This window comes from Phalacrocorax carbo, chromosome 8 (assembly GCF_963921805.1).
Source record: "Phalacrocorax carbo chromosome 8, bPhaCar2.1, whole genome shotgun sequence".
Taxonomy (NCBI): Eukaryota; Metazoa; Chordata; class Aves; order Suliformes; family Phalacrocoracidae; genus Phalacrocorax; species Phalacrocorax carbo.
Window position 1 is genome coordinate 46,207,802 of NC_087520.1, and position 14,895 is coordinate 46,222,696.

Genomic DNA, 14,895 nt, shown 5'->3' on the forward strand with positions numbered 1-14,895 from the left:
CACAGGGAGTCTGGTGTAAAGCAGCAGTCAACACCAGAGGCCCCAAAGACAACACCGACAGCCTCCAGAAGCATGAACAGGGCTTTTCTGTAATGAGTGGCAGGGCATAACCACAGCTGTCTCCAAACACCTACATACTGGCAGCAAAGGGAAGAAAGGGTGCCCAGCACCTCCCAAGGGCCCAGCCTCAGGCAGAAGTCTCTGTGAGGGGAGCCCTGGTGAGCTTTGCGTGGATCCATCCCAGACCCCAGCTACCCAGTGACTTCTACCACCAGGAGAAGATGCACTGGCTGGGAACAACACAAATAGAGCCGATCCCACTCAGCTGAGAGCTGGGCTGTGCCCCTCCAACCCAAGAGGAGCCCCCAGAACAGCACACAGGACCAGGTGAGCCAAACATTTATTGACACTCGGGCAGGGCCCAGGGCCTGCAGGTTTGTTACAGGACTGTGTGCATAGAAGGCAGAAGGGCACGGAGGGCAGACCCCCCTGCGGAGGCTACAGTGCAGAAGGACCAAGCAGCAGCCAGAGCAGGCAGCAGGGGCTGTGGGGTCCCTGGCAGAAGGGACACCCAATACACTGCTTGGCCCACAGCTCTGGGCAGTAACACCGGGGAAGGGCTGCAGCAGGAGCCAGGGCACAGGACTGCCTACAGCCCATAGGGCTGTCTCCTCAGGGGCCTTCCTCACCACCCAGCACAGCCTTACCCAATGCTGGCTTCTCCTGGGGAGTCCAACCCACAGAAAAGCCAAAATAGGCCCCTAGACAGCAGCACCAGTGTGGAGGCCCCCTCCCCTGCTCCCCACCAGTGCAGCCCCAGCTTCACCCATCACTGACCCTTCTCAAGGGCTGGGACCAAGACCTCAGTTCAGTCCCAGCCTGCTCAGCACTGGAAGCATCAGACCTGCCCCTGCTTGGCCACAGATCCTCCTGGCTAGACTTTGGCTCTGCAGTGTGTCAGCACCGGTGATCTGCTCCAACCGCCTCCGTGACGTTCTTGAATCCCTGCTCCCTACCCAAGGACAGCGTGACAGCTGGGCCAGCCTGGCACTGCGGCTCAGCTCCATGGTACCACTGCTCGTGCACCAATACGTGGCTGCCCAGAGCCACCCTGGGCCCAGGGGCTCCCTGTGGAGGTGCCTGGCCCCTCACTCACCTCAGCAGCGTCTCCAGTTCCCGCTTCACTGCCCCCACCACCGGTGGCCCGTGGTACACGAGTGCTGTGTACATCTGCACAAGCGAGGCTCCAGCACGGATCTTCTCCAGGGCATCGCGCCCGCTGCTCACCCCACCCACCCCAATGATGGGCACCCGGCCTGTGGGCAGGTGCAGGGTCAGATCAGCACAGGCGGCGGCAGCACGTGTCCCCCAGCCCTGCTCTGCCCCTACCTTGGGTGAGGGAGTACATCTCCCTGATGGTCTGCGTGGAGAGCTCCCGCAGGGGCTTCCCGCTGAGGCCCCCAGGCTCTGTGCGCTGCCTGCTCTGGAGGCTGCTGGGACGGCTCACAGTGGTGTTGCTGACAATCAGCCCATCCACACCTAGCTGAGGGGGGCAGCAGCACAAGGAGAGGACACAGCTGCCATGAGCAGCCCTGCACTCATCCGCAGGCTGCCACACCAGGACAGCCCCAGCAAACGCCCCAGCAAGGGTGCCCAGGGACAATGCAGCTGCCCCTCGCTGCCTGCACCGTCCCCAAGGTCTGGGTGACACACACAGGCCCTCGCAGACTCAGAGCTACCCAGGACACCATCCCTACAGCAGCCAGAGAGCTGCAGGTTCACCTGCCCTTTCAGAGAGGTGACTTGCCAGGAACACCGCAATCCTGCCCCCACACTGTGCGAGGTGAGGCAGGAGGCACACCGGCTCCTCGCCAGGCTCCCCTTTCTGCTTCCTCACCTCGCAGATGACACTAGCGATGTCCTGCTTGTCCTGCGTGGTGAGGTCAGGGGCAATCTTCACCAGCACAGCTGGCTTACGCTTGCAGGGCAGCATGTCCCTCTCTGCCAGCACCTGCAGGAAGGTGCACAGAGGCACAGAGCAGTGCATGGTGGGGGAACACCTCCTGCCCTGGACTGGGGAGATGTGTGCACCCACCACCGCAGGCAGCACAGCGACAGGCCCTGCTCTCCCTACCTGGTGCTGTCGATGGGATGGGCACCCCACGGCACGGGGCCTGGGGCGCATGACCCGCACAGGACCACAGTGACTATTCCCGATGCCGTGGGGTGGGTGGCTCGCTGCCCCCGTGCGGGAGCAGAGCAGAGGGCAATGCCTCACTGCTCACATGCCCTTTGCTGGAGTACAGCGCCCTGGTGAACCCCGTGCCAGCAGCTGATCAGGGGACATCTTGGTGGCTTTGTACACCACTCTGGGGAGCCACCACACTCCTCCCTGGGCTGGGACAAACCCACAGGCTGAAGCAGAGCAGGTGCTTCTAGGGGACGGGATGCATCCAGTGCTGTAGCTGTGGTCCTGGCTGGCTGTGAGAGTCACCCACCTTAGTCAGCAGATCCTGCAGCTCAGCCTTGCCCTGCAGGTCCCGCAGCCCTGGCGTGTTCGGGCTGGACACATTCACAACCAGGTAGTCAGCCAAAGGGCCCAGTGTCCGGACCCCAGCCACATAGTCAGCTGCAGCATCGGTAGAGCTCTTGTTCTTGCCCAGGTTGACTCCAAGAGGCATCCCCGCTGGAACACAGACACAGCTGAACCAAGGCAGCAGGACCGACCACCACCCAAGGGGCCAGAGCACATGAAAAGCGAGGTCCCAGGACCAGCTAAAATCAAGACAGGGATATGTAGGCCACACGTTTCACGGGGGTGGGCCTGGGACTGTCCTGCAGCCACAGCAGCATCACCACAGCTGCCCTGGTCAGCACCTCCCAGCACCACAGCCTCCACCCTGGCCACCCAGCGGAGGTGACCCTCAGAAACTGCCTGGCTCAGGCCCTGTTGCCTTTGGCTAGTTTCAGCAGACACATCCTGCCCAAAGCAGGGCCCTCTATCACAGAGAAAATGGCAGGAGGAAGGCACCTGGTCACAGTCCCAAGGGGGAAAAGCTACAGTCCCAAAAGAGTTCCTACTGCCTGAATGCACTTTGCTCTGGCCAGGGCCCTCACATGTCTGGACACTGGTATTATACACCTGTCATGGCCTACAGCTACCTGGGAGACCCCCAAACATACCCTGCAGCCCCCAAGAACAAAGACTTATAAGCTTATAAGTCTCACCACCACTGAGCCTGAGCTGCGTCTCCTGGCGGGCTTGCAGCCTGTGCTCCACTGCGGCATGGCCATGGCTGTTGAACCCATACCTGCACCAAAACAGGCAAGGTTCAGGGCTGGACTGGTGTCCACAAGCTCAGAGCAGGACACAGGAGAAACATGAGGAAGGCGTATGATCTCTGCAGCTCTGCTCAGCACATCCAAGCCAAGAGCCACTGCGGCACAGACCATAGAGCCAGGAGTACCAAAATAAACACTCTCCCTCTGGGTGGGCTGTCTGTGTAACACTGCAGAGCAGCCACCCCCCGATCCCACCTGTTAATCACCGCCTCATCCTCCACCAGCCGGAAGACCCTGGGCCTGGGGTTCCCCTCCTGGGGCTTGGGCGTTACAGTCCCTACTTCCACAAAGCCAAAACCCATCTTGTACAGCCCGTCCACAGCCTCGCCCTGCTTGTCGAAGCCAGCCGCCAGGCCCACCGGGTTGCGGAACCGCCGCCCAAGGACTTGCACCTCCTGCGGAGCAGGGGCTGGGTCACACACTGGCAGCTGGGAGCCAGGAGGACCAGAGCCCACCAACACGGCACCACAGCCAGGGCCTTGCTCCAGCCCCCACAGCCCCTTAGCTCCATGCCCTCCCCTCCATTCCCTCTGCCCCACAGGGTGTCCTCTTCAGGTGCCTGCCCCAGGGGACTCACGGCTCCTACCAAGGTCATCTCCTGGACCCCGGGACGCCCCAGGAGCCCCGCCAGGCACCTCCGCTGGCAGGCAGAGCTCAACGTCCCCCAAGGACCACGACAGGGCCGGGGGCACCCTGGGACCCGGGGGCACCCTGGGACCCGGCCGTCCACCCACCTCCCCGCCACCCCCCCGCGTCCGGGCTGCTGCCCCGGCAGTCCCCCCCCACACCCGTCACCCCCCCTCCCACCGCCACGGAGCCGCACCAGCACCGGGCCGTCGGGACGGGCGGGTGGCAGCAGCCCGAGGGCAGCGGCACGCAGAGCCAGGCCGTGGGCGGCCTCGGGGGGGAGGGCGCGGAGCGCGGGCATCACCACCGCCGTGTAGAACCGCTCGTCGCCCGCCGCCAGCGCCGAGCCCAGCAGCAGCCCGCAGCCTCCCAGCGCCGCCGCCAGCGCCCGCAGCCGCCCCTGCGCGAGATGGTCAGCACCACACCGGCACCCCGCCCCACCCGCTCCCCATACCGGCACCGCATCCCGCCCCGCCCGCTCCCCATATACCAGCACCCCACCCTGCCCGCAGCCCATACCGGCACCGCACCCCGCCTGCTCCGCATATACCGGCACGAGCACCCCGCAGCGCCCGCACCCCGTCCCGCTCCGCCTGCATCCCGTACCGGCACCGCACCCCGCCTCACCACTGCCCGTCCAGCCCCCACCCTCACCGGGACCCCGCGAGCGCGCCCCGCCGCCCCCCGCACCGCCCCGGAGCCCTCCCGCCGCTCACGCGCAGCGGTGCCGCCATCTGATCAGCCCGACACGTGGAGGAACACTTCCGGGATCCCGCCCCAGCCAATAGAGGCGCGGCAGGACTCGGCGCGGGACGCACGGCGACGCACGCAGGCGCAGCGAGACCGCCCTGGCCCCGCCCCCGCCGCCCGCCGCCCCCCAAGGCCCGCGGCCGGGGGGAACGGGGAGCCCCGGAAGGCAGAGCCCCAGCAGCAGCGCCGCCGCCGCTCCGCCTCTCCCCCCGCGGGGCGCCGCCACAGCCGCGCAGCGGCACCAAGGAGGGTCCCGTCCCCGCATAAAGGCAGCCCAGTGCCGACCGGACACTGCCGCTCACAAGCCGAGACTTTATTAGGAATCAACGCCCAAGATACCCGGAACTCCACGGAGTTCTGTGAAAGCATTATACACAGACGAGTTACAGAGGAGAGCAAGTCAGGGCCGGTGCTCCCTCCCACGCAGGGAAGAGCCGCCCCAGCTGCAGAGCGCGCTGCCAGCGCTCAGGGTAAGCAAGGTTACCGCCGTGCACCCCGAGTGCCCCTCACCTCACCCTGCAGGCCCAGCGCCTAGTGAAAAAGGCAGCAGCGCAGCTGGCGCACACCCCATCGCTACACTAGCCCTCGGCCCAGCCACTTCACACTCCCAGCACGTTCAGGCGGAACATGCTGAATGGGAAAGCGCACTAGCACTGCCCTCCTATGCACAGGGAATACATCCCCCTCCCCCAACCCCCTAAAGAGCGCAGGAAAGGCCTCGGAGGGCTCCCCCAGAATCCAGAGGGAGCAAGAGAGGATATCAGGCAAACTGCAACCAGATGCAGCTGGAGCCCTGGAGATGCAGGGAGGCGGCAGAAGTGCCAGTGTGCTACACAGCCTCAAGGGCAATGCCACAGCTCCTCACAACTGTATTCCCTGCCTCCACCCTGATCAGCTAGAAGTCTTACCAAAGGGACTTAAATCACCCTTACCATACAGGACATCAAGCAGAAAGGGGCTGCTTGTGGACAGCGCTGCCCTTGAAACCACCAGGAAGAGGAGAAAGTCCTGCTGCGATTCAGCCCTCACCTCCCTTTTCTGTGGGAGGGAGTGCAGAGCCACTGCAAAGGCAGCCAGGAATGACACTCAATGTCATCTGCAGCTTTCCTGTATAGCTACCCAGACTAACAGGGGCTGCTCCCTGCTCTACCTCATGAGATTCCCCACAGTACACCTCCTGGAGCAACAAAGATCGGGAAAGCGGCAGCATCTGGTTTAAGTACAGCAGGAAGAGAGCTCAGAAAGAAGAGCGTTCTCATTCGAGGTTAATACCAAAACCGAATTCAAGGGGAGTCTGTTTCACAGATAAGCAGCTGTCACAGACCCTGCCCTTCAAATTGGAGTTACAGCCCAGCTGGGTTTATGTTTTCTTCTTCAGCTCCTCAAATCTCCGAGAAAGATCATCAAAGTCAATGTCTTCAGAGGCAGAAGAATTGGCGCCGGTAGAAGCTGTTGGCAGCGTATCTGGCACGGATGGTAATTCAGGCAGCACAAAGTTATCGAAGGTGTTAGACGCTCCAGCTTTTGTTTTAGGAGAGGCTTCTGGCTTGGGCCCAGGCCCTATTTAGAATAAGAGAAATATAATTTCACCTCACCATCATCACACGCTCACCAGGCCATAGAGAGCCACACAAAAGAAAGGTTGCTCGACCAAGAAAGCAGTATTTTTCTGAACAGGACCAGTGGTCATGCACTTCCAACTGCACGTAGGCTCAATGGGGAAAACCACAAGGTTTCAGGTTTACATGGCTGCAAGGGGCTGCAGTGGCAGATTCAGAGACGTGACCTTGTCCTAAGATCCCCTTCCACTGCCCAAGGCCAGCTGCAGCTGGGCTGAAGCTCTCACATGCCTATTCTGGCAGGACTGCATCATGGGGATTTCAAAATCCCAGTTCTCTCCATTCCAACACCTCCTAAAGACACAGGCAGGTACCACATGCTGTCACCCAGCTGTCACAGTGAAGCATACAGCCAGACCCACTGCACCCACAGGCCTATCTTCTTCAGCACGCATCAACAACAGTCCCCCAGGGGATTCCGTTAGAAATCCTTGCTGGAGCTGGCAAGGTTTCCTTACCCTAAAGACCCTCTCCATCCTTAGCAAGTGCTAGAAATAAAGTGCTTTCAAAACATACAGAGCAGAATCACACTGTACAAGGCTGGAGAATTTTGTTATGATCCAATTATGATGCATGATGCATCTTGTAAGCCTTTAGGCAGACGGATGAAGGGATAACAGCTATCTCTACTAGTCCTGATCTGCTCCATGCAACCTCAACACTGACATTAATACAAACCTATCTACCCTCTTAGTGCTTACTTCTCTCATTCTGTTGCTGCAAAACCTATTATTTACACTGTATAAAAATATATTATCACTTAGAGCTGTTTCTTTCTCATTTTATCCTGCAACACCCTGTACGTGGTCTGATGAGACAGCTTAAGCTGGAGACCCAGTACTGATGCCGAAGTCAAACTCCAGTTCTTAAGTTTCCCGGTGGAAGTCTGGATCCTCCCTGTTTTGAGAGGATACTCTCCATTTCCATTCCATCAGTCTTCTCAAAACTCAAATCCTACTCTCAAGATGTGCTGAGTTCTATGTATTGTTCCCCATATAGAAAGCGTCCTCCCAGGGACACTGGGATCCCAGGGTAACCACAGACCCTAACCACACTAGGTTTCCCATAGCTCTTGACATACTCACCATCCACTGTCGCAGAAGCATCCTTGTCAGCATTATGCTCATCAATCTGGAAGAGACTCTCCGTTACTACAGTGCTCTCTCCTACCAGGCATAGAATCAGACGTGCAGACACTGCTTGTGGGCAACAGCAGCCACACACACGCAGAGCAATGCATACCCCACCCCTCCCTAAGACGGCAGACAACGCGGGCTTCCAGCACACTCTGAAGACTCTGCCTCTCTTCCCAAGAAATGGAGGTAGTGCTTTGACTTTCATCTCCCTCCCTGTCAATCAAAGCAGCTTCACTCTCCATATTCTGGAGCTGGAGAAACAGAGCATATCCACTGGCAGGTCTAAAATATTTATCAAGGACATAAGTGGGAGAAGACTGCCCTCTTCATCCATGTCATCATGGCTACTGTTTCCTTTCTTTCATAAAGAACAGATAGGTCCTTGTAACCATTAGCAAGGCACGAAGCGACCCCATCTCAGGTCTTGGTCCAGTTGGGACAAAGACCCAGAGCACGGTCAGCTGTGCTGGTCTAACTCCTCCTTCCCAGTGGGCTGCAGTCAGTGCCATCTATACCCAGCTAACAACTGCTGCAGCTGTGCCGGCATCTCCTGGGCTCAAAGGCTGATGTGCAGCTAGTACAAGGTGTTAGCACACACAGGCGCTTGGCTACACTCATACCTACTCAGGACACTGCAAAAAAAAAGCAGCATGTCACTGAAAGCAAAGTTAGAGGCATGATCATGAAACGCAGCAACAAAAACCTAGACAAGCATAGGAAGAGAAGACTCCAGCCTCTCCTTCATAGTCCCCAAGGACTGGGAAAAGTCTAGAAAAACAGCGTTTGAACATACATCATCTGGATCAGCCAAAATTTTCATCCAGGCTAACTATGGATTAGTTCAAAACCCACAGTTAAACAGGCTGAAGGTGATAAACCCTTCACATTGGGAAAAAAAACAGGAATAGATCTTGGCTTTCCTTTGCAGCCAAAACACATGGCTCAATGAGGAACTTCTCTTCACAAGTCATTCTCCCATCACATGCTTAGTGATTCACCACACCCCTGAGCAATGCCAAGCACCACCCCAAAAGCTCCAAAGGTTGACAGCAGAGTGCTTAATGAACATTTGCCTTTTCTGTGGCTATCACTGCACTCTTTCTGAGGTATTCTCTGCTGCCTACAATGGTGATTCAGCTCAGGCACTTACAGACTCATATGTCGGTGGTGCTGCTGGAATTGGTGGTGGATGGATATTAGTGAAAGGCTGGTAGGTCCCCACTGGTAGGCCATTGAAGTCCTCCTGCACAGAGAGATTACAGTCATGCACCAGCCTACTCACTTGGGAGAGCAACATGGGACACAATGCACTGACAGCTTCTGTGGGAGTCAGAGAAAGTAGTAGTCTAAGATAAATGCAGAAAGTATCCAACCTGATACAGTTCATACTTACTAGGAAAAGACTCTTAAGTGTTAAGTCAGATGTAGTCAACCTGGAGCAATCAGATCCAGCTAACAGGATGGTGGGTTATTCTAAAGAACCAGCGTGCCTAAACACTTCATCTTTCACAGCATTATAAGTACCAGGACAAAAAGAGTAATAGCCTGTCTTAAGCACACCTGAGCCGCTGCTCCTGAGTGTAGTATCACAAAACAGGAAGGAGGTCTATGGCTCACTCAAGGCTTTGTATTACCCTTACTTCTAACACAACAGTGCCTTAAAGACCTAAACTTGGTGCCAGTTCTCAGCATATTTATGCCTGGGCCTTCAGCCTGCTGATGATACGCAGCTCAGATTTTCCACAAAACACACCGCAGCACTGCTGGGACCATATTAAGACTCCAAGCCATCCCACTGTTCCGCCACTCTCCAGTCTACAGGGATATCCTGTAAATGACTGAATTCAGAGAACAATGCTCTTTTCAGCTCCCAACTTCCACCCTCACAACAAATCATCTCCAAGAGCCACTGCACTCATCCCCTCCCCTTGCAAGTCTGAAGGCAGGGCACTTCTGCATTTTTCTGGGCTGTTCCCAGCCCACAAAACTCACCTGATTTCCTTGACCGAATCTTGGCACACTACCAGCCTACCAACTTCAAAGTGCAGCTCCAACCCCTGGTCAAAAGCCTGACAGTCAGAAGACTGCCTCAGGAGTTAAGTCTGGACTCCTCTGTTCCCTGAAGGCAAAGAGGGCTGACTGGAGAACAGGGGTAGGAACCTCCACAGTCAAGAAGCAACACGAAGCTTCAGCTGCACTGCCAACAATTTCCATACCACACAGCCTCACAGCAACACAATGGCCTTCTGACACATGAAGCTATCAGGTGCAGACACTTCCCAATCAGCAGGCACAGGGCTAAGCACCACAATCAATGCGCAAAGCAAAGGCACTTACCAGACCCTTTGGAGGTGGATAGGAGAAGGGCGGATTTGGTGTTGGCATGGGCATAGGCATCATCACTGGCATGGGTACTATTCCATCAGGACCAACCAGCGGGGCTGTAAATCCACCACCTCCTCCCCCTCCATGGCCACCCTTCTTCACATCATCCGTGAATCCCACATCAATCAGATTTGCCTCTCCGCCTGCAGGGGCTTCAGCCTGGAGAAGGCAGAAGAATTCTGCTCACCAGCACATCTCTATTCTGATCACAGCCCTCTGAACAGCGTTAGATGCAGCATTTGTAACCGGACAAGATGGGACAGAGCACATAGCTGTTACACAGTGATATTAATGGGAATTGGAAAGGGATCCAGACTATAGCATGACTACAGCCACATGCCATAGGGCTGTGGGAAGGAGCAGGTCTCATGCTACGTTAGGGCTGTCTAGAAAATACCAGAGTACAATTACTGAGTTTGCTGCAATGCCACAGCCCTGAGCTCTGAAAGCCCACGCAGCACCCGTGGGACATTTCAGCCACTGGAACACAGAAGGGAGCTCCAGCCTTGCAGGTGCCTCACTCACCATCACCACTGAGTCAGGCTCATAGGGCACATTGTAGTTCTTGGCAATCTCGATCAGGTATCTCTCCACCAGAATCTTGGGCGGTGCCTCCACACTCAGCTTGTGCATCAGCTGGAATACAAGAGTGTAGGGACACTCAGCGGGACCAGGGTGGTGCAGCGCAGTGGAGCTCTATCCCAGCCAGGGCTACCTGATCCAGGGAGCACAGTGCAGCCTTGGGGAGGTCTTTCCTCCCAGTACAGCACTGCCACAGGGGAGGCTGCTGGCAACCACAGGCCAGGGCTCCACATGCTCTGCTCCCCTCCATCCACAGCCAGCACAGCAGGGCCCCACCTGCCAGGGACCTCAGCACTATGCTCCCATGCTCCAAGGCAGGCTGGCCCCCAGCAGCACAGCTGGCCCACCCTACTCTGCAGTGAGCCACAGGCATCAGCCACTGGCCACAGGAAAAAGAGGCAGAAAGCCACAGCATGCATGTCTGTTCTGGCAGCTCCAGCTGGCTGCAGCTGTTCCACCAGTACATTACCCTGTCATTGACTGTCCCAATCTGGTTTGTCCGGCACAGCTTCCCATACTCCTTGCTGTATTTGGCACACAGCTGGTCAGCAACCTGTAGAAAGGGAGAAACTCTGGAAATATGCATGCCCTTGCTTTCCCCCGCCACACATTGCACCTACAGCTGCCCACCTCCCTGCCCCTTCCCAGATCACCCTCATTTCTACCATCAAGTGCCCCAGCTGAGTGGTCTTAGCCATCCGTGATGCTCAAGGGACACCTATACCGGGGTCTCCATCTGCACAGCCCATAAAAACCATGTTCTCTGCATTAATGACAGAGTCCCGGACAAAGACTTCCACCAGCTTCTGGCAGGATCAGCCCCACCCTGCACGCATAACACCCCTCAAACAACCCTACTCACTATCTTCAACTCAGCCACTTCTGACTGCAGTTGCGGTGCAGCCCAAATCAATGTAGACACTGCTTCTGCCAGGCCAGAGTCCAGCTCCCTAAGGACAACAGAAGACAATCTTATTTCCACATCAAGCACCTAGTCTTTACTGCCTTCAATCTGCTTAGCCTCGAAGTCCCCATACTCCATGGTGGGCTCCAGAGTCTTCCCTGCCTGGGGAAGAAGAGGTCTCTGGGGTCCTAGGACACCAAGACAAACAGGTGCCCTTCTGTATCCCAGGCCTGCCCCCAGCAGTCCCCCTCCCTGAGCCCAGGGAGCAGCCTAGGCCCTCTCCCACAGCATACCCTCTAGGCCAGAGCTTACTTCATGGACTGAATCAAGCCAAAGCGGGCTAGCAGCAGATCGCAGTACAGCTCCAGGATCTCCATGGCCTCCACAAGGTAATCTTCACGGATGATGTGCTCCACACGAATCCTGGCACGCTCATCTTTTCCGGCTGCCAGATAATCTGCAATCTCCTTCCTTGCCTTCTGGGCCAACTCAGCTACAGCACATATTCCCAAGACCAGTCACTGTGCTGGCAGGGGCTGCTGCCTCCACACCCACCCACAGCCCCCACCAGAGACAAAGCCATCATGAGCTTCCCTCTCTCCTTCATTGAGCCTCTGCAGCACAAGCCACTGAGCCATGGCTTGGTGGACCCCTTCTGTCTAGGTCCTAGCACACTAACTCACAGGACAGAGCGGGCTTTAGCTGCTAGAAACATTCCTAAACCTTCAACTTCCCTGCAGAGTCAACCAGAACCACGGACCTTATGTGCGTCTGGGCAGGATAGGACAGCACAGGTGGGCAGAGCCTCCCACAGCACCCAGGAAGTTCCCCTCTATGCTGTGGGTGCAGAAGGCCCAGGAAAGGCCCCCGCGCCAAACTGGCATGTCCCTCCACACACAGCCCACATCTACCACCCCATGCACCCCATAAATTGCACTGTGACACCTAACAGGAAGGTGAACAGAGGCCACATTGTGGCCAGCCTGCTCCTCTGGGTACTCGCACACTGGGGCAGAGTGCAAGGCCTGGGTCCAGCAAGGAAGACCAAAAGGCTCCATGCTCAACCCATGAAAGTACCGACTCCAGAAGAGTTTTCTCCTCAAGTCTCCTGAGCCCCAAAAGCATCCTGGGTCACACCTGCCTCCTCAAATACTCACTCTTCTTTTTCTCCAGCAGTTTGAGGCGATTGATGACAAGGCGCAGGTTGACTCGCAAGCGCTCAGCCTTGAACCCGGAGCCCAACATGATAAACACTGTCTGTGGGAGAAGAGGAGAAGGTGATTGAAACCAGGAGCTATTGGTCATGTCAGAAGGACACCAGTTGCTGTTTTACCTGGGGGGACAGGGAGGTGGGGGGGAAACGATTTCTCTGAATGAAAAGGTACAGGCCTGCCATTCCTGAATCTGGTTATTTACAAATGACTGGACCTCACCATTCCCATTCCCACATTACAATCCTGCACCTAACCAAGGCCAACAGGGAATACAAACTTCCTGGATATTCCCATTCAGACAGACTGAATCTCGACCCCAGAAACAGACATAAGATGATCAAACACTGGGACTACTCCATAAATAGGAACAGGGTTAGAAAACATACCCTAAAACAAGAAGTTACAGGCCTGCGTCTATTTAATCAAGGCAAGTGACACCAGCCGCTGATGTGAATACCAGACTGCAGTAAAGTTTTAAGAATGTTAGACAAACATGTACCAGCAGTGGTCTAGGAAAATATGATTGTGCAAGCTGAGCTTAATGAGCTGGTATTTTGAGGTTCCATTCAGTCCTAAATTTCTAAAGAAGCCCAAGTGGAAAAACCCTTCAGATTCCACAATAAACAGCATAGCTGCTAGAAGACATTAACTCCCTTACTTCGAAAACCGAGGTAAGTAAACCAATGCCTCAAGATGCCATCTGTGACAACTATCATACAGTCATATCCCCTATCACTCTGTTACTTCATTGACAAAACCACATTTTTAAAGAAACATGAAAGTCAACTTGATTCTTCAAGCCAACCTCTGCCCTATTAATATGCAAGTTGTAAGACATCTCTATGATTAACAAACTATGGTTGTAACAGTCCTGTCATCAGAAAGAAAAAGTGGCCGTTCCATATTCCCTACACTCTTCCTGCTTACTGAACACATGCTCTGGCCCTTCTCCAGTCTCTCATGAGGCTGTTCAACTCATTAGTCCTACAGAAAACTAACTCAGAAGATTCTGTTACTGCATTTTGTTATGCCAAGAACTGTTCATCAAAAAAATCTTTCCTTAAAAACTATCATATGTAAAGACCTTGGCTTGTACCTGGAGGACACGCTGGAGCAAACTTTTGGATAGTGACAGCATTTTGTGTATAACTAGTGGTTTACATATGATTATTACTATCTAGAGCATATCCCATTTATTTAGCTGATCTATTCACACATTAATACAGTTATTCCAGCAATGTCCAGAACCAACCATACTCAAAAACATCGCTACAAAAATACATATGCATGATGCAAGTCTGATGCCATAAAAAGCAAGTTTTGCCCTTCTGTAACTGGAACATACTCCCGCAACATTAAAATAAGTTTATAGCGCTGCAAGAAACAGTCTCAGCATGAGTTGCAACGTCTCTGTAAAAGTACCTATTAAATTACTGTTCTGATTAACAACCTGTTTTAACAGATTACTTCAAAATACAGCCATGAAGTAGCAGCCAGCTCACCAGCCATTGTTTCACAACCCTCCTGCTGTCATTCTAAAGTTTTGTTGCATGAGGCTCTCAGCCACACTGCTGCAGAAAGGCTGATGCAATTCTTCCCTCCCTGTACCTTGCCTTCCCATTCCTTCCTGTAGACGGGCTGCTGCTGCTCTGACCAGACAGAAATTAACCTTCACTCGTATAGCAATTAGCCTCTTGCTAGGGCAGTTTCCAGGTGCATTAGCTGGCGAAACTCGCCGCGTAGCTGCCCAACGGCCAGGGCTAGTTCGGAGAAGCGCGCAGGCAGCGCAGGAGACCCTGGGTTAGCTTTACCGGCGCATCCGCGCCGAGACGGAGCTGAGGGAGAGAGATCCCTTCCCTCTGCCTCCCCCCGCCATCCCCAGCGAGGCGGCGCCGAGGGGACGTCCCACGGCGCGGACGAGAAAGGCCCAGGGCCTGCCCCCAGCCCAGCCAGCGGACACTTGAGGCAAGGCACCCCCCTCGCTACTAGCACCCTCTCGGCCACCAAGGGAGCCCCGTCGCCCAGAGCGCGGCCACCACAGCCACAACCCCACTCACCGTCGCCGCTCCCCACAGCCTTCGAGCACCCCAAAATGGCGGGCGCCCTTCCGCCCCACCGCACCGCGTGCGGAGGGATCCACGGTGCCCGGCGCTCCCCGCTCCTTACCTGGAGCACGACCGAGCTGAAGCGGCATGCACTTATTGCGACCCCGCTGCCATAGCTACTGCACCGGCGTAGCGGCGTCCTCGGAAAGAAGCGGCAGCAGGACGAGCGAGGAGAGCGGCGCTGAGGGATTAAATGACCTAGCGGAGGGATCCTTTGCCTGTGACGGCGCG

General features: G+C 55.9%; 2 protein-coding genes across 4 annotated transcripts; both read right to left on the minus strand.

Moving 5' to 3' along the window:
• Window positions 1-383: 383 nt before the first annotated feature.
• On the minus strand, window positions 384-4,742 carry DHODH (dihydroorotate dehydrogenase (quinone)). The gene is made up of 9 exons (XM_064459866.1): window positions 4,686-4,742; window positions 4,166-4,369; window positions 3,538-3,737; window positions 3,229-3,311; window positions 2,499-2,686; window positions 1,898-2,011; window positions 1,390-1,543; window positions 1,157-1,316; window positions 384-1,012 (listed from the first exon to the last, which is right to left on the minus strand). The coding sequence occupies exons 1-9, from the start codon at window positions 4,701-4,703 to the stop codon at window positions 958-960; spliced, it is 1,176 nt and encodes a 391-aa protein (XP_064315936.1). The 5' UTR covers window positions 4,704-4,742; the 3' UTR covers window positions 384-957.
• Window positions 4,743-5,011: 269 nt separating this feature from the next.
• IST1 (IST1 factor associated with ESCRT-III) lies at window positions 5,012-14,881 on the minus strand. Of its 3 annotated transcripts, none has more exons than XM_064459907.1 (10): window positions 14,726-14,881; window positions 12,503-12,602; window positions 11,658-11,838; window positions 11,304-11,391; window positions 10,911-10,994; window positions 10,385-10,495; window positions 9,812-10,018; window positions 8,625-8,717; window positions 7,424-7,469; window positions 5,012-6,279 (listed from the first exon to the last, which is right to left on the minus strand). In XM_064459907.1, exons 2-10 carry the CDS (start codon window positions 12,588-12,590, stop codon window positions 6,080-6,082), a joined length of 1,098 nt encoding a protein of 365 aa, XP_064315977.1. In that variant the 5' UTR covers window positions 12,591-12,602; window positions 14,726-14,881; the 3' UTR covers window positions 5,012-6,079. The 3 variants fall into 3 exon arrangements, with proteins under 3 accessions (XP_064315977.1, XP_064315976.1, XP_064315974.1); XM_064459906.1 differs by lacking the exon at window positions 14,726-14,881 and adding an exon at window positions 14,617-14,701; XM_064459904.1 differs by lacking the exons at window positions 8,625-8,717; window positions 14,726-14,881.
• Between the last annotated feature and the right edge of the window lie 14 nt (window positions 14,882-14,895).

What these genes read in the sequence shown, in the direction of transcription:
- IST1 (XM_064459907.1), bottom strand. Translation starts at nt 12,590, where the DNA reads ATGTTGGGCTCCGGGTTCAAGGCTGAGCGCTTGCGAGTCAACCTGCGC. An exon ending in ACTGCTGGAGAAAAAGAAGA is followed by an intron (nt 11,839 to 12,502) that starts GTGAGTATTTGA and finishes TATGTGCTGTAG; the next exon opens with CTGAGTTGGCCCAGAAGGCA. An exon ending in TTGGGACAGTCAATGACAGG is followed by an intron (nt 10,496 to 10,910) that starts GTAATGTACTGG and finishes CTTGTATTCCAG; the next exon opens with CTGATGCACAAGCTGAGTGT.
- DHODH (XM_064459866.1), bottom strand. An exon ending in TGCAGGATCTGCTGACTAAG is followed by an intron (nt 2,012 to 2,498) that starts GTGGGTGACTCT and finishes ACCTTCCTGCAG; the next exon opens with GTGCTGGCAGAGAGGGACAT. An exon ending in TCGCTAGTGTCATCTGCGAG is followed by an intron (nt 1,544 to 1,897) that starts GTGAGGAAGCAG and finishes TGCCCCCCTCAG; the next exon opens with CTAGGTGTGGATGGGCTGAT.